We start from the raw sequence: 18,680 nt of genomic DNA, 5'->3' as shown, positions 1-18,680 counted from the left end.
AAAGTGGTGCCCCTCTTACCCCCGACGAAAAAATTTCTGGCTACACGCCTGTCTCCTTCGTGTCATATTACTTCGGTGTTAGTGCTTGGCGTTTTCGTTCACTTCCTGTTACCTTAATCCATGTTCTGCCGTACGCACCAGCCATGGTTGCACAGCAGGGAAGGTGCTTGGCTGCTAAACTCGAAGTCGGGGGTTCGACCCCTGGTAACGGCGGCCACGATTCGACAGAGGCGAATTAAATGTGTGAACAATAGTGTAATTATACAGATTTCACTGCATGCTAAAGGAAACCCGCTGATCGAAATTATTCCGGGGTTCTCTACTACGGCGTAACAACATCGTGGTTACGGCACGTAAAACAACAAAACCTATCAGTCTGCGCACCTTCCTCACCTGAATAAGTGATACCTTCAAGTGAGTGCTCGTATTATTATTTACTCAACAAGGTGGTAAATGCTCAGTAACACAAACCACGCCACCCAAAAAAGCGTGGACAGAAATCTGGGCGCGTCCGCGGAGGGGGGAAATTCCTGCACGGGGAAGCGTTTCTGAGACGTATGCCTGTCGCATACTTGGGCCGAGCGATATGAGCGTATACTTCGATTTCCCTTGTGCTGAAAGCTAATGCCGTGGTCAACGCTCACTGCGACTGCATAGATGGGCGACGCACATGCTTCGCGTTGTGTTAAAATGCCTACACACTTTCGTGACTGTGCGTGACGTCCGCATTCCTTGTAGATAGGTATCCGGCGAATCGAATGCTTATTTGTGTGCACCGTTCTACTACATAAATGTCTCATTGTTGCGTGCCGAGGCCCACGTGACCAACCGAACGGTGAGCCCTCAATTCAAAGTGCGAGGAACAGAAAGTGGTGAGACTGCAAGAGGGACTACGAAAGGACAGATAGGACAGACTACGAGAATCAGTCCGAGTAGCAAGGGCACCTTCGAGCGCGAGGGCACCTTCAGGCGCCCCTTTCACCCATCACGTGGCTTGCGCGCAGCTTCAGTTGGAACGTGCTGCTCTGTCGGGGTATAGCATTTCCGATCAGACGCTGTCTGTGGTCAAGTTCCAGTCGAGGATTGGAACGCGCATAGAACAATGGTCTCACGCAACTAGGCGGCGGCAGCGACCCAAGCGCGCAGCCTTGTGAGAGGTTGGAATAATAAACCGTCGACATACAGAGCTTGTCTGTCTCATGTATTCACGGTCATGCAGGTCACAGACGAGCGAACGTGCATTTCTCATCTATACAGACTGCTGTCTGATCCCCAGGAGGAATTCATGCCTAGACTGTGGAGATATACACATAAGTGATACACTTAAATACACACAGATACGCGCGATACATGTTGCGCTAATTATTGTACATAAGACATTACAAAAATATAGATGAATCATTAAGGAAAAGTCACATGTATGTATTTATGTATGTATGTATGTATGTATGTATGTATGTATGTATGTATGTATGTATGTATGTATGTATGTATGTATGTATGTATGTATGTATGTATGTATGTATGTATGTATGTATGTATGTATGTATGTATGTATGTATGTATGTATGTATGGCCCCGCCGCGGTGGTCTAGTGGCTAAGGTACTCGGCTGCTGACCCGCAGGTCGCGGGCTCAAATCCCGGCTGCGGCGGCTGCATTTCCGATGGAGGCGGAAATGTCGCAGGCCCGTGTGCTCAGATTTGGGTGCAAGTTAAAGAACCCCAGGTGGTCAAAATTTCTGGAGCCCTCCACTACAGCGTCTCTCATAATCATATGGTGGTTTTGGGACGTTAAACCCCACAAATCAACTATGTATGTATGTATGTATGTATGTATGTATGTATGTATGTATGTATGTATGTATGTATGTACGTATGTATGTATGTATGTATGTATGTATGTATGTATGTATGTATGTATGTATGTATGTATGTATGTATGTATGTATGTTACACATACTGGGCCCTGTAAAACCGCGGACCAGTTAACGACAGCGCAAAAGAACGCGCACACAGAAAATACACGTTAGCTACCAACAATGATCAGATTCGTGGAAATTAGCAGGGCCCGTATTTGTAAACGATTGCGATAGGTGACAGTATCGTCTCAACTGACGCAACGTCTGATGTGTTAAAAACTTGTCATGTCATAGTTGTGTTCGTTATTGATTTACGAATTACAGACGACACAGGAGTGAGCATACTGTACGAACTAAGGGCCACACGAGTGTCGCGTTTTCTATCGTATGCGCGCTTCTAGGGTTTGGTCAGTCTTGGCTGTGGCTCCCCTGAATATGAAACGTGTTTAAAGTACGCTTTCAACGCGTTTTGTGCGATTGTTTAAACACAGTACAATATATAAAAAATGCCACTTTGTGGGAAATGTTTTTTTGTTTAGAATTCCACACGGCGTGCTATGAGCGTTCAGCCGCAGCGACATCACACCAACATCTCGCCATTCTGTCGTCGCACAATGAATCCCCGCGAGCAACACATGGTTCATTTTCCTGAAACGTTCAATCCACAAAAACGTGTGCTGACAAAAGAACGAATACGGAAAACACACCAAGCAAATGCTCGTTGGAAGCTTCAGAGTAAAAATGCTGCGCACATCAACCAACACTTGAATATATATTGATTGATTTGTGGGGTTTAACGTCCCAAAACCACCATTTGATTATGAGAGACGCCGTAGTGGAGGGCTCCGGAAATTTCGACCACCTGGGGTTCTTTAACGTGCACCCAAATCTGAGTACACGGGCCTACAACATTTCCGCCTCCATCGGAAATGCAGCCGCCGCAGCCGGGAATCGAACCCGCGACCTGCGGGTCAGCAGCCGAGTACCTTAGCCACTAGACCACCGCGGCGGGGCACCAACACTTGAATACTATAGGAACGTACTACCGTCTATGTCACTGAAATGCTAGACGCATCACTAAGCGACGGTGAAAGGTGTGCTCATTTATTCCAGGCACACCAGTACTACCGTAGGGCTGCGTCAAGTTGGCGGAAATAATAGATGGCACGCGCACTTTCCCTGTTTGCTAAACAGCCAATCATATATATATATATATATATATATATATATATATATATATATATAAGGGAGAGAAGTGTATACCTAAGGGCTCGTATTTCCGTGTTTTAACACAATAATAATGAGATATAACAGACAGTAATGCCAAGGGATGTACAGGGGTAGTTGTTAGAACCAATGGAATGTAAATAAGAAGAAAGAAGAAAGAAAAGTGGATGAAAAAATTACCAGCTGTGAGCAGGAATCGAACCTACGACCTTCGAATAACGCGTTCGATGCTCTAACCACTGAGCTATCACAGCGGCCGTCCCTCCATCCACTTTTTGGGGTTTATATGTGAATTTAGAAGTAGGAGTGACAGTCAGCGCCATCTATAAGCCAAACAACGAGTGTGAAAACACTCTTATTCGCATGTTTGGCGTCACGTAGCACGTGAACTTATTATGAGCGGGCAGCTGATTAACAACAGAGATTTATTTACATGTGGAGAAGTGGTCAACTGACCCAAAGAGAGAACCGTGCGAGTGATACAAAACGTCTTCGGCATTTTATAGCGCCACGTTGTTGACACTGGGCGCCTTGTCCACATCGTCAGCCAATACGGTGTCCCCGGCACCTCGGCCACGAGGGAGGGGGAAACACCTCTCACAACACATGGAGTGGCACAGCCCAACACGATGTCCATATATGGTCCCGGCGCCCCAAAATGTTACCAAACATGGTCACGAACGCACAGCAGACCCCGGAGCACAATGAAGCAGGTGTTGCCCTCTAGTTCATCAAAGACGGTCGTCACCAAACCGACTGCCGGCGCTGATCTCTCCGGACAGTGGCTGCAAACCTCAGCCCATCGAGATCTTCACCCCCCCCGCGCGAGAGACTGTTACGACCGGCCCTGGGGAACCGGGCAGGACGAGTTTGGGGGAGAACCGGTTCTTTACCGACGGTGTCGTCCACCCCCACCTCCCCATTCGGGCTCCTCCTCTCGCTGGGAGAGCTCCGGGGTCTGCTGTGCGTTCGTGACCATGTTTGGTAACATTTTGGGGCGCCGGGACCATATATGGACATCGTGTTGGGCTGTGCCACTCCATGTGTTGTGAGAGGTGTTTCCCCCTCCCTCGTGGCCGAGGTGCCGGGGACACCGTATGGGCTGACGATGCGGACAAGGCGCCCAGTGTCAACAACGTGGCGCTATAAAATGCCGAAGACGTTTTGTATCACTCGCACTCTTCTCTGTTTGGGTCAGTTGACCACTTCTCCACATGTAAATAAATCTCTGTTGTTCGTTCGGGCGCTTCTTCTCGCTGAATTGTTGGACGATGGATCCTGCGACGGGGCCAGCTACCGAAAACGAGACCGGCAAGACCCGGAGTCCCAACAATATATATATATATATATATATATATATATATATATATATATATATATATATATATATATATATATATATATATATACGCTTACTTATGGTCCACATGTTCTCATGTGAGTTTCGCTTTCGCAGTACGTGATTTTTACTCCTTCCAAGCAAAGTGCAGCGAACTTACAAGATGGTGGAGCGTGCATTGAACCTATGTGAATGTACCGTTCTTAGTGAAACAATATAATGTTAATGCCCGCTTTCAGTAGCTCAGCTGCGCCTGTTCATAGAAGTCAGTGCATTCCTCACGAAATGCTTTAAGGCTGAGATTGCTCCCTAAAGCAGCAGTCATGGCTGGATACGAAGGTGGGTTTTCTCTTCTGTCTGAGCGGCATTCAATTCGCATGAAATTTGCTCGAAAATGACATTCAATGAGAGAAGAGGCCGCATAATGCAAGTGCACACGCCCGTTACCAACGCATAATTAAATATATTTTGGTGATAACTACAAAACTTGTACTAACGTCACCTCACCTTTGCTTATTATCGTTGAGAAATTGGCGCGAATTTGGGCCATGGTCGCTGTGACAAGCCCATGATTTTAGCTCACTGCACTTGGCATACCAAGACTTATGCACATGGGTCCTATGCCCACGCCGTGACTACTTCTCTGTATTTTTTGTCTGTTATCAACGCACAAAAGCTGCATCAGTATCAGGCTGCGCGATATTACGACCTTTACTCAGAGTGTGTAATCAGGTATAATTATCCGCTAAGTGTGACCATTTTAGTAAGTGTACCTAACAGGCTGAATTCAGTTACATTGGGCAGAATAGCTCCTGCCAGACCCGTTAATATTTGAATTCCAAACAACGGTTTCCAAGATGGTTGCCCTAAATGCTTCGCAGTGACCATGTACAAGCCTCTGTGCCATTGGGTTCATTGCCGCGGTGTGCACTTACCGCACAACGCTGTGTCTGGAGGCACGGACCTGCAAGGAGAGGAGACGTTCGTGGGGCGTGCTGTGCACGGTGGCGACGTCATACCGGGAAAAGTTGTGCCTTCCCGCGGCGTCTGTTACGTCGCTTACGGCTCATGCGAACACAGTTACGAAGACTATCAGGTATGTATGGATACATATATTTTTATATCACACGAGTCTTTGGGGTAGAAACGAGGGTTGCAAGACGTTCATCAGTTGCAATACAGTGATACTGTTTTCATCTTTTATGTGTGCGTGTTTTGTATCCGTCTGTGCGCTGCGTCTTCAAGGGTTACTGTGTTTACTTTCACAGCTCTGATTTCGTGCTTTCTTGCTCTAGGCTTTAGTAGTTCACCCGAGCTAAAGGGTGTACGGAGATATGTGGCAGCTGGTAGCCTGATTATGATCTCATTCATAGAACATCATGTATTCACCGTATGTCTGAAATTCAAATTCGCGGAAATTGGGGAAGTGGGCATGAGTTCTTCATAATGCAGTGACTTTGGCACACTGCATTGCCAGGTTCTTACTTTGACAGCGGTGGTTTCACGCTCCTGCCTCACCGCTAGAGCTTTTGCCTTAATTGGAAACCTTACTCCTCGCATTTAGCTAAGATGATGCATATTACGCCAACATCACCGACAACCACGACACCGAGCTACCACCGATTACTGCCGCCGCCAACGCTACCCACCGTGGTGGTCTATAAGGTGCTAGACTACTGATACGCAGATCACAGGATCGATTCCCGGCAGCAGTGGCCACATTTTTGATGGAGGCCAAAAATACTTGAGGCCCGTGTACTTGTTTAGGTGCATCTGAAAGAACCCCAGGTGGTCAAAACTTCCAGAACTCAGCACTATTTACGGCGTTTCTTATGATCATATGGTGGTTTTGGAATCTTAAAACCGAACAATGATTATTACTGCTGCTACTATATACAGCACGTCCTACTTACAGGTGCTTGTCTCCGATGGAGCTTCTCTGGATTGGATACTGGCGTCCGACGGCTCCTTGCCGACTGGCGCTGTTCAGGGTGGCACTACTTCTGAGGGTGAAGCGCTCTATATCGGCCGTGCCTATCACAAGGACATGCTCATCGTCGGTAAGGTCCACCCGACCCACAAATGCATATACATTCCGTTCAGCACCTTCGAGCATGCCTACACAGACTATGAAGTCCTGGTATGGAAGACAATCAACTTCTGAAAAGATACCAACAAGAATCTCAAATGTTGCTGTGTAATGCACATTGTGAACGTTCCTATGCTAAAAAGCAGAGAACAGTGCCTACTGCTGCGACGAAAGCGTGCTTTATAGACCGATCCAGTTTTACGATATGTGTCTTCAGACGTCATATCATTTCTTCTTGAAATTGTACCTACAGTGCAACTTAAGTTGAATTGTACTTTTAAGACTGAAGGATAAGGGTGAATAATAATAACACTGATGAGGCAATATCCGTGTCATGGTGATAATTGATTTCGAGAAGTCTCTTACCAGCGCAACAGTTTAAGCTTTGAAAAAATTCCAGTACACCATCATTGACGGAAGGTGGGACGGGACATCAGTTAATTCCTTCTTCCCCTATCCTCGCCTGAAGGAAACCGCAAGACAAAGTTTATTCTTTCATGCGCCCACGCGAAACTGAGTGGGTATGCACCGGAGATGTGTAAAAGAGCTCTTCTTTTTTTCTTTCCTGGTATTTATTACTAATGAGGTTTATGTGTATACACAGCGTACAAAACACTTAAAAGGCCATTTCCACAAAAAGGCAATGAGCGGTACAGGACAGCCATGCATCTTACAAAATCCAAAGATGGAAGGGGGGGGGGGGGGGTTGGAATGGGAGAATGCGAGAATAAGGAGTTATGGGAGTTATGCGAAGGCTGAGGAGGAGAGAAAGATGGTATAGGGCAAAACTGTTCATAGCCTTGTATGGTATAGTCTTGGTATGAGAGGGTAAAAGAAAGTTAGGGTGATAAGGACTGATGATAGGGTGCGGAAGATAATAAGAAGGAGGACAAGGAGAGACGTAATAAGGTAAACGACACCATAAACCTAAAATGTAGCACAGGGCAAGGGGTGGGATAGAGAAGTACGTGCCAAGCTGCTCCTCACATATCATAGCCAAGCGTAGTATAGTATACCAGGGTGGTGGAAAAGGGAAGTCAGTGAGGAGAGGTATGTGAGGGTGAGGGACAGATGGGGAGAGGGCAAATCATAGTATTGCCTTGTACAGTATAGCAATAAGTAAGAAAGAGAAGTGAGGGTTAGCAGGAATTACGTGTGGGTGAGGAGGAGGGAAACTAGGAAGAGAGAGAGAAAAGCATATCATAGCCAAGTAGAATGGAATGATGGGGTGGGAAAGAGAAGAAAGTATTAGGAGGAGGCAAATGTCACTAGCTCGACTGTTTCCTCGCACCGCTCACAATTTTTTAACTTCAATATTTATCACTGTATTGTTAATAAGTAATGGCGGGAAAAAATGCCGGCCGTGATGGGTGCGTTTTCGATGACAGTAATAATGCTTGAAGCTCGTGTACTTAGATTCATGTGCACGTTAAAGAACTCCAGCTGGTCCATATTTCCGGAGCCCTCCAGTACGGCGTCCCTCATAACCATATCGTGGTTGTGTGACGTTCAACCCCCAACAACAATTATTATAGGACTCACGTGATCTTTATAACAACTTTGAAGTGAAGGTATATTTACGGACGTCTTACAGTTTAAAATAAACTTATTAGAATTCCTGACATCGATTCGGCTGTAAAACAATTTGCGGATGGAAAAGGAAATCAAAGAAGATTTTCTTGTCTACCATGGCTAAGGTACGATCAACTTTGTTATGTGCGTTTTAAATTGAAAGGCAAGGATGAACAGCTTAAGCACACATATTTATATTAATAATACCATCTGCGATCTTACGTTCCAAAACCAAGATACGATTATGAGAGACACTGGTGGAAGGCTCCGTAAATTTCGAACATCTGGGGTTCCTTAACGTGCCCCTAAATCTAAGCACACGGGCCTCGAACATTTTCGCCTGCGGCCGTCACGGCTGGGATTCGATCTCGCGACCTGCGGGTCATCAGTCAAGCACCGTGACCACTAGACTTAATTAAATACTTAACTTTACTATGCTACCTTGAAGAGCTTGTTGTCTATATAACGCCTGTGTGTTTTTGAGCAAGGTGATTTGTCACAGTTCCTGAAACATCACCCGGTGAAAAACCCTCAGAATTCGTGGCATATAGAACTTTTTCAATATGCGGGCTGCCGTACGAGAAGTAGTACACGTTTCTTACGTGTAATAAACATTTACTATTCCACATACTGAAAGCTTTTGACCAAGGTACAGGTTCTTTAGAAATAGACATACATCACTATTGGCTTTGAGGAGATATCTGAAACGTCGTTATATTGTTGGTAATTATTTTCTTCTGATCTCAAATTTATGTTCTCACGAACTGTGGTCTTGTTTTCTCTTTATTACGTATGCACGAGAGATGACTTTACAGTGTGTTTTTCGAGACCTTTTTTTGTGGATGTTAATTTCTTTTATGCCAAATGATGATACTTAATTGCTTACTTTGTGAAAATTTAGAGTGTAAAATTTTGTTTATGGGTGTAAATTTTTATTTCCTATATAGAGCGCATATTTTGTTGTTCGTATTACTTCTGTACATTCATGTATGAATTTACTCGCACCCCTGAACAATCCCTTAGGGATGGGCAGTTTTTGAAAATAAAATAAATAAATAAATTTCTTAGCGTTTTAACTCTTCTAAATCGATATCTTTTGGAAACTGTGTTAATAATGCACTTACGCCCTTTCACTGTGTGAATGTATTGGTTTCTTTAATTTCCGTTGTTCATCGCCACCTTGTTATTTAATATTTTGTACTTTATTATTACTTATTATTATTGTACTTTGATATTATTGTACAATAAAATAAATACCGCAAACTATGATTCCAGAGTAATTTTATTATTTTCATAGCGACGCTCGGCTTTCTGTCAACAAAAGGGCGCAACCCTGGTTCATGGGTGGATGCATGGGAAAGAGTATTGTTAGTCCTGAGGTACACGGCTCAACGCACACTGGGCCGCTCCCACGTTGGGTTAGTGAGGCCCAGTAATATTATAATAATAATATAATTATTATATATTATAATATTAATTATATATTATAATGTTATATATATATTATTATATATAATAATATAATTAATATATAAGTAATAATAATATTTTATATACTATAGCATTTTGCAAACTGTTGTAACTTGAAGCCAAACAAATTGAACTACGTTTCTGCACATTGACAAACTTTGCTCAAAAACAGGTTCTTTCTAGAAAACAAAGAACATTCTGACCCAGCTGTTCTATTTGATTCGAGCATTGATCGAATTGAATCAAAATCGGTGCTCAGTATAGCAGTCGCATTGTCTGTGACGATTCATTGTCTAACAAGTGCGAGAAATGCATAGCACGCGATTTTAGCGTGAGGCCATATCCACCGTGAAGATATAGTTTGGCTCGATTAAAAGTACAAAGGATCTCCAAAGTACCGCATTTTTAATTTTTTTCATAACTTCGCGCTCCATAGCCAATCTACAATGGGAGTGCGAGCCCTGGCAGATTTGGTCAACAACAACAAATACTTCCAAGAAGAGAACATTTCTACACTGTACGCCATGTCTAAAACGGTGAAGGCTCCTGAAAGAATGAAGGCGTGATGAATTGTTCAATCTCACTGTTTCAACTCTCTTCTTCGAAGGCTTTTCACTGCTGCAAAGAAATGCTACAATAGAAGAATGTGCAAATGAATGCAGCAGCACCGGGTCACACACCAACAGCAAGGTGTTCTGTAGCCTCGCCCTATTGCACTGTGAACCGATGACACAGAACATCAATCAATCAAATCAAATTTTATTTTCGCTTCAGGCAATGCAGGGCATTGTCACTGCGAAAATAGGGGACCAGAGAGCTTGACTAAGCTCTGGTCACCCGTACAGCAGTAGTGACAGGGCAAAACATGCATTTGCAGAGCATCTGGAGAAAACTAAGAAATACAGACACCTGACACCTGTCTATAACAGTACGTAAAAAATTGTGTACAATGAACACAAAGCAATTATCGAAGCAGAGTTCCGAAAAATACTAGTAAGGAACTAGTAGAAACGAGAACGAGAAGTATTAGTTACTTGCATGGAAAAACACGGAGACTCAGAATTATGACAAACGTATTATATTACCTTACTCATTGCTGATTCCCCGTCTTCCTAGAAGCTTTGAACTAATACGTCATCATGGCCGAATGTAGGTGCTCATAAGCATGTACCACCTTCATCTTGTATCTTTAAAAGTTTACCTGCCACCCTTCATTAATGCTTTAGTATTCTTCAATGTTAACCGCCATGTTTCTGTGGTTAAGGAATCCCACCTGAGTTCTCTTCTGTCAACTAAGCCACGATAGCAAAGGGCGTGCCCATTTTGTATAGGCCTCATCTATCCTCCTAATTTCCCTTAGCCTTATTGCATCTCATTTGACACCCTCTATACTTGGCGACAACGTTCGGTGGCAGCAAAGCCAAAGCTACGTGTGTGAAGCTTCTGCACATGTGTTACTACTACAAGTAGTCTGTTTTCATGCGATTTCGGTTTCCCAAGAGCATCCAACCTGTGCGTTTTCGCACGAGCACCATACAATAAATGATACATTAACTTGGGAAGAAATGAATAAAATGTTAGTTTTTTTTAAAGGAAAAGAGCACGAAGCTTCATTGAAATGTTCAGATTTATTTCAAACAAAAAAAAAACACGGTCGAGCAGGAACTGGGCGATTGAAAAAGCAATGCAAAGACAAGAAACCATTTCCTAAATTTAAAAACCTACTTGCTCGGCATCGTTGTTTTCCTCCTTTTAGAGACGCAAGAACTTTCCGGCGACGCTCACATTATTTTTTAGGGGACGCGAAGGCAACGACAGATACTCGGTGTGAACACCAGAAACCTTGGCATCAATCGGTCATGAGCGGGCGTCTGACTACAGCGTCTAGAAATACACTGCCTAGTTTGCTGAGCGCGCGCAATCCGAACGAGAGTGGGTGGCTGCGCATGTGATGAGTGCACTCAGATGCCACAAGCGGCGCTGCGTGTCGAGAGGGCGAACGAACGCGCGAAATTCCTTTCGTCCTGTTGCTGACGGAGCCTCGCCGCGTTAAAAATCAGTGCGTGACACAGCTGCCATCTGATTTACTGTGAAGTTCGACGGCGCCATATGTACTCTGCCACACCTTGAGATGTTAAAAGCTAAGCGACAATGCAAAGAAAGGACATGTATTGTGCCGCTGTGTCAAAGAAGTTATCAGTCGAACAAGGAAAAGGTGTCTTGTTCCCCGCACTAACGAATCCAGCACGGTTTCCTGAATGAAGAAGTACGATCAAGAGGGCAGACAGAAGGCTGAATCCGAAGTCGGTCGTGTGAGAAAAGCATTCTGAGAGTGACTCCACTGAACTATCTTTTCGGATTAGGGTGAACGGTGTCGGGAATGAAATCGTCGTTTAGGCAAAATTTCAAATTTAATATTTATCTAAAAAATCGAAAGTACCCTTTTGAATTTCATTCACACAGTTTTTATCCCATGTCAACGTCGGACTCCCTTTCCAACAACGTTATGAGTACCATATGCGGCGAGTGTCAGATTATTCATTGGCATATGTTATCATCCTTTGTTTTCACTCGAATCCTAATGGAATGCAGGCTAAGAGGTTAAGGTTTTAGGGTCTTCTGTGATAATTCTTGCTCTCAAGAACAAAGCACATTTTAAAATATAACTCTGGTGGTTATACTGTCAATGGTTTTTAAAATTAATTCATTTGCGTACTGCAACCACTTTGAGCATCTATCTATCTATCTATCTATCTATCTATCTATCTATCTATCTATCTATCTATCTATCTATCTGTCTATCTATCTATCTATTTATCTGTCTATCTATCTATCTACCTATCTATCTATCTATCTATCTGTCCGTCCGTCCATCTGTATGTGCGTCCGTCTGTCTGTCAATCTTCCCACCTGTTCGTCCGTCCATCTGTCTGTCCGTCTGTCTGTCTGTCCATCCCGTCCGTCTGTCCGTCTATCCGTTCATCCATCTGTCTGTCCGTCCGTCCGTCTGTCTGTCCATCCATCCGTCCTTCCATCCGTCTGTCCATCCATCCGTCCGTCCGTCTATCTATCCGCGCGTCCATCCGTCCGTCCATCTGTCTATCTGTCTGTCTGTCTGTCCGTCTATCCGTCCGTCTGTCTGTCTGTCCATCCGTCCGTCCGTATGTCTGCCTGTCTATCTATCTATCTATCTATCTATCTATCTATCTATCTAACTATCTATCTATCTATCTATCTATCTATCTATCTATCTATCTATCTATCTATCTATCTATCTATCTATCTATCTATTGAATCGCCTACGTCTGGGTGCCCTCACGATCACCCCTTAACTTAGGGTCTTCGAAATACTTTGCAAGAAAAGCCAAATGTTCGTGAAATGCCAATGCTGGTTCCGTTGTTGACTATCCAATTTCTTGCATATATTTAGCGCCACTTCATAATGATTCACATATTTAAAAATTACAACAGAGTCACCTTGCATAGCATTGATTCTCAAGTTACGTAAGATCTGCGTCTTTTTTTATTTTATTTTTTGCGGGCAGTAGCGGATGGCGAAATATATGCCACGAAATGATCTTCATTTGGTATTGCAAAGCGCCAGTACTGTGAAAGCCATCGTGTAGTTCTTATACAATAAAGCGTTATGTAAAAAACACTCCGAAAATGCAGGAATATAATAGTTGGCCTCGCACAGCTCGGCCTCCTGCAGGCTTCGCAGCGCTTGCGGAGCGCAAGGATTGAACGCGAATGCACCCACTCGCACAGCAGCGCACCATGCGGGCGCTGCCGGCAGTCATCAGCTGCGGGGCAATCTCCTAGCCCGCGCTCAGCACACAAGGCAGTATATTTCTAGACACTATAGTCTGACGTTCGTAAATTCAAGTGGATGAAACGCAATCTTTACTCGGCCGAGAACGCTGTTTTTTGCATAGTCAACAGCGTAATATACGTGAAGGCGTCTGTTCCCTAGGTGAAGCTTTGCACTGGTAATTTTATTGTCGTAAATCTCTTTCATTGCAAAGACCAAGGAACCACTTTATCCGAAGACGCTGACGGGAATGGTGTTACAGTATGCGATCTTAAGCGTTTTCTTATCAACAATAATAAGCAGCCAAATACCAACTACGTTTTTGATTGATACGCGGGGTTTAATGTCCCAAAAACAACATATGATTATGAGAGACGCCGTAGTGGAGGGCTCCGGAAATTTCGACCACCTGGGGTTCTTTAACGTGCACCCAAATCTGAGCACATGGGCCTAAACATTTCCACCTCCATCGGAAATGCAGCTGCCGCAGCCGGGATTCGATCCCACGACCTGCGGGTCAGCAGACGAGTACCTTAGCCACTAGACCACCGTGGTGGAGAAATACCAACCGCGTATGCAACGATATTTAGCAAAAGGGTCATTCTTTTTACGTACAGTTTCCAATCGCGCTTTTCCTTTCAAACAACTGGTGTTCCTAAAGATTGGCAGGTCGCTGGTGTCTCTTTCAAGGCACCTAGAGCGATTATATATGACGTCCCCTTTTCGCTGATGGTATCAATCGCACACAACTTCTCGGTGACTGCATGTGTGGGAAACAAGATATTTTAAGACACACCACAGTCTTCGTTTCTCCCTGCTCGATGAATGCAGATCTACTAATGAACACGCACTCATGCTCACTCACGAGCTTCAACGTGAACTTGCTGTATGGTCCCTGGAATAAACTTGCAGTGACCGAGAGACGCCATCATTGTTTACCGGGGCGGAAAAAATGTGAAATGACACCAGAAAACTAGAAACAGTCAAGAACAAAAAGCTTCATGGGTCAAGGTTCCCAATAATAACGCTAATAATTTTCAACATAATATATAACTTCTTTTCTTTTTTATATTTTCTATTATGGTACCCAGTATACGAAGTTAGCGCTCGTGGACTTCATGCAGAAGCGTAGTAAAAGAAGGCACGCTTGGGCTTCGTAGCCTTGGCTGGACTGCCACAGAAAGTATTCACCGAGAATAATTCCTCAGATATATATTACAGCTAGACTGGCCTTCCAAGATAATGTTTTAGCGTTGAACGTTGCCAAGTTCAGGTTTCAATGGTGGCCTGTCCAGACCCAGACATTTTTAGCACCCTCTGCTGCGTCGAAGACCTGACCGCCACAGTGGTCAGTAGCTTCGCAGCCACTGGAGACTGAGGGCCGAGGGTCAATTAGCGTATCCATGTGGGATGTAGTGGCCAGAACCTGCACCAGAGAGCCCAATCCCTCTCTGGTGAGAAGCAGCAGTAGGAAAGAAGCAGGCTGGAAACCAGGCAGTAGGAGACTATGGCATCGGCACTAGGAATGTCAGAGGGAAGTTATTAGCAGAATTCGCAGAACGCAATTATTTACGCATCTTGAATGCTTTCTAGCGAAAACAAGTTAAGCGTAACTGCACATGAACGAGCTCTCATGGTGAAAGTAAGAACGAAATGGACTTTATGCTTAATGCAAACCCAGGCATCGTGCAGGATGTGGAAGTGCTTGTCAAGGTGCGATGCAGTGACCATAGGATGGTAAGGTCTCGAGTTTGCCTAGACTTGAAGAAAGAACGACCGAAACTGCTACATAAGAAGCCAATTAATGAGCTAGCACTGAGAAGGAAAGTACAGGAATTCAGAGTGTCACTGCTTTGACGCAATGAAGTATAATCTGACGAGTATCATTACGGAGTGTGCAGTGGAAGTTGGAAGTATGGTAGTTCAACAGAACACTAACAAGCTGTCCCAGGAGACGGAAGAACCTCATTAAGAAACGTCAAAACATGAAAGCCTCTAAGACAACAGACAAAATAGAACTGGTAGAGCTTTCGAAGTTGATTAATACGCGTAAGGTATCCGATACAAGAAAGTATAACATGAAGGGAATTGGAAATGCTCTAAAGAACGGAGGAAGCCTCAAAGCTGCGAGGAGGAAACATGGTACAGGAAAAAACCAGATGTATGCACTAAGGGACAAGGAAGGCAAAGTAACCAGCAGTATGGTAAGATAGTTTTAAAAAGCGGAGGAGTTTTACAGATATCTGTACTGTAGCCGGGACAACCACGAAAATAACGTAATAAATAGCAGTAACCCAGATGGCACCCAAACAGTAATGATAGAAGAAGTCGGAAAAGCCTTCGAGAATATGCAAAGAGGCAAAGCTGCTGGTGAGCATCAGGTAACATGAGATCTGCTGAAAGATGGAGGACAGATTGTGTTAGAAAAACTAGCCACCCTGTTTACGAGGTGTCTCCTGAGGGGAAGAGTACCAGAATCTTGGAAGAATGCTAACATCATCTTATTCCACAAAAAATGGGACAAGGACTTCAAGAAATACAGGCCGATCAGCTTGCTCTCTGTCGTATACAAGCTATTTACAAAGATAATTGGTAACAGAATTAAGCCCACATTCGAATTCAGTCAATCAAAAGATCAAGCAGGAGTTCGTACAGGCTACTCAACAATCGACCACATTCATCGATGTCAATTATGGGACAAAGAAATGCTGAGATTACGCCCAACCAATATACATAGCCTTCATAGATTACGAGAAGGTATTTGATTCAGTAGAGATATCAGCAGTCATGCAGACACTGCGGAAGCCGGGCGTCGACGAAGTATATATACACACCCTGCAAGAAATCTACAGTGAATCAATTGCCACCATATCGCTCCATAAAGAAAGTGACAGAGTACCATTAAAGAAGGGTGTGAGAGAAGGGGATGCGATCTCCCAAACGCAATTTAACACATGCTTACAGTAGGTTTTCAGAGGCCCTGCATGGATATAGTTAGGACTTAAAGTTAATAGAGAGTACCATAGCAACCTGCGCTTCATGGATGGCATTGCATTGCTGAGTAACAACTACGAGGACGAATTGCTATTCATGAATAATGAATTAGACAAGGAAAGCTGAAAGGTATATAGGTCTTAAAATTAATCTGCAGAAAACGAAAGTAACCTCGGAAGCGAACCGCGCTTCGAAATAGGTAGCAGTGCACTTGAGCTATGAAAGAGTACGTTTATTTAAGACAGATAGAAACCGCGGAGTCGAACCACGTCATTGAAGTAACTAGAAGAATAAGAATAGGGTGGAGCACATTCGGCAAGCATTCTCGAATCATGAATGGTAGATTGCCACTGTCTCTCAAGGGGAAGGCATATAACGGCGGCATAACGGCGGCAGGCACTTGCCTACGAAGCGGGAACCCGGAGGATTGCAAAGGGGGTTCAACTTCAGTTGAGAACGACGCAGTGATGATGATCATGATATGTGGGGTTTAACGGCCCAAAGCCACAATATGAATATAAGCGACGCTGTAGTGGAGGGCTCCGGAAATTTCGACCACCTGGGGTTCTTTAACGTGCACTCAAATATGAGCACACGGGCGTACAGCATTTCCGCCTCCATCGGAAATGCAGCCGCCGCAGCCGGGATTCGATCCCGCGACCTGCGGGTCAGCAGCCGAGTATCTTAGCCACTAGACCACCGCGGCGCGGCAGCGAGCAATGGAAGGAAAAATTATGGGTGTGACACTGAGGGGCAAGAAATCTGAGTGTATCAGGGAACAAGCGGGTCAGACATCATAGTCGGATTCAAGAAGAAATAATCATGGGTAGGGCACGAATGCGAAGGCATGATAACCCCATGGTCGTTAAGGATGACAGACTGGATTCCAAGAAAAGGCAAGCGGGTGAAGGAAAAGTTAGGGGGGCAGATAAGATTAGGAAGTTTACGGGTACAAAGTAGCAGCAGCAAGCACAGGACGTAGTTGATGGGACATGGGAGAGGCCTTTCTCTGGCAGTGGGCGTAGTCAGGATGATGGTGATGATGATGATGATGATGATGATGATGAAGAAGAAGAAGAAGATAATGATATGTGGGGTTTAACGTCCCAAAACCACTATATGATTACGAGAGACGCCGTAGTGGAGGGCTCCGGAAATTTCGACCACCTGGGGTTCTTTAACGTGCACCCAAATCTGAGCACGCGGGCCTACAACATTTCCGCCTCCATCGGAAATGCAGCCGCCGCAGCCGGGATTCGAGCCCGCGCCCTGCGGGTCAGCAGCCGAGTACCTTATCCACTAGACCACCGCGGCGGGGCAGAAGAAGAAGATAAAACTTGAACACATTTTGTTCAACTTTTGCATATATCTGTATGTGTTCTGCTGCGTATCAGCCGACCCTGCTGTTCAATTGTACGTTCTAAAATGACAACGTTCTAGATCTTTTTATTGTGCCCATAATCTATTCACTGCAGTGAAATCTGTGGACGGAGCAAAAATCTCTGTCAGCTCTTGGTGCCTGTGTAGCCATATTTCTGCGCCCCGCCGCGGTGGTCTAGTGGCTAAGGTACTCGGCTGCTAACCCGCAGGTCGCGGAATCGAATCCCGGTTGCGGCGGCTGCATTTCCGATGGAGGCGGAAATGTTGTAGGCCCGTGTGCTCAGATTTTGGTGCACGTTAAAGAACCCCAGGTGGTCGAAATTTCCGGATCCCTCCACTACGACGTCTCTCATAATCATATGGTGGTTTTGGGACGTCAAACCCCACAAATCAGCCATATTTCTGCAATTTTACAGAAGTAATAAAGAAATAAGTAAGTGTAGAGATTTACACTTCATCAGCCACAAACAAACGGATCTCCTGGCCTTAACAATCGAAGAGGGAACTTTCCAATTGAAAGAAAAAGGCAAAACAGGCTAAAAAAAATTTGAACAAATCCCGCACATTGCGTGAATTGATTTGATGAGTAGTAGTCAGCAAGTAGCTTCTGTGCCGATTCTATGTTCCTTTTTTTATTTTTGTTGCCTTCATCCAAGCATTGCGAGGTGGATCGTAGTTGTGGACGTTAAGGACAAACGTCAGTTATGTCGAAACGAAGTGTTGCGATGAGGTGTGTATTATAAGTAGCCGTCTTTGGCTTATTGCTAAGGCGTAAAGAAGCGCATTAATAGAGCTTGCTGAGTCATACGAACGCATATGTAATGTTTATTAATTGTTATCAAACTGGTTACTGAACACTTCAACGATAGTTGACGTTGCCCTGACATGAGGCCTGCATAGGATTTTTTTTTTTTGTCGAACAGTTTCGTGCAGTCGTG

General features: G+C 44.5%; 1 protein-coding gene across 1 annotated transcript in view; it reads left to right on the top strand.

Moving 5' to 3' along the window:
• LOC119176064 (uncharacterized) overlaps nt 1-9,356 on the top strand; it is a 19,629-nt gene extending 10,273 nt beyond the window's left edge. Inside the window, exons 4-5 of the mRNA XM_075876347.1 lie at nt 5,308-5,522; nt 6,342-9,356. Coding sequence (XP_075732462.1) covers nt 5,308-5,522; nt 6,342-6,590 — 464 coding nt within the window. The 3' untranslated portion in view covers nt 6,591-9,356. The remainder of the gene's footprint in view (nt 1-5,307; nt 5,523-6,341) is intronic.
• Nucleotides 9,357-18,680: the final 9,324 nt, after the last annotated feature.

This window comes from Rhipicephalus microplus, chromosome X, assembly GCF_043290135.1.
Source record: "Rhipicephalus microplus isolate Deutch F79 chromosome X, USDA_Rmic, whole genome shotgun sequence".
NCBI lineage: Eukaryota > Metazoa > Arthropoda > Arachnida > Ixodida > Ixodidae > Rhipicephalus > Rhipicephalus microplus.
The sequence above is the reverse complement of the archived record's forward strand: the minus strand, read 5'-3'. Positions and strand labels throughout refer to the sequence as shown.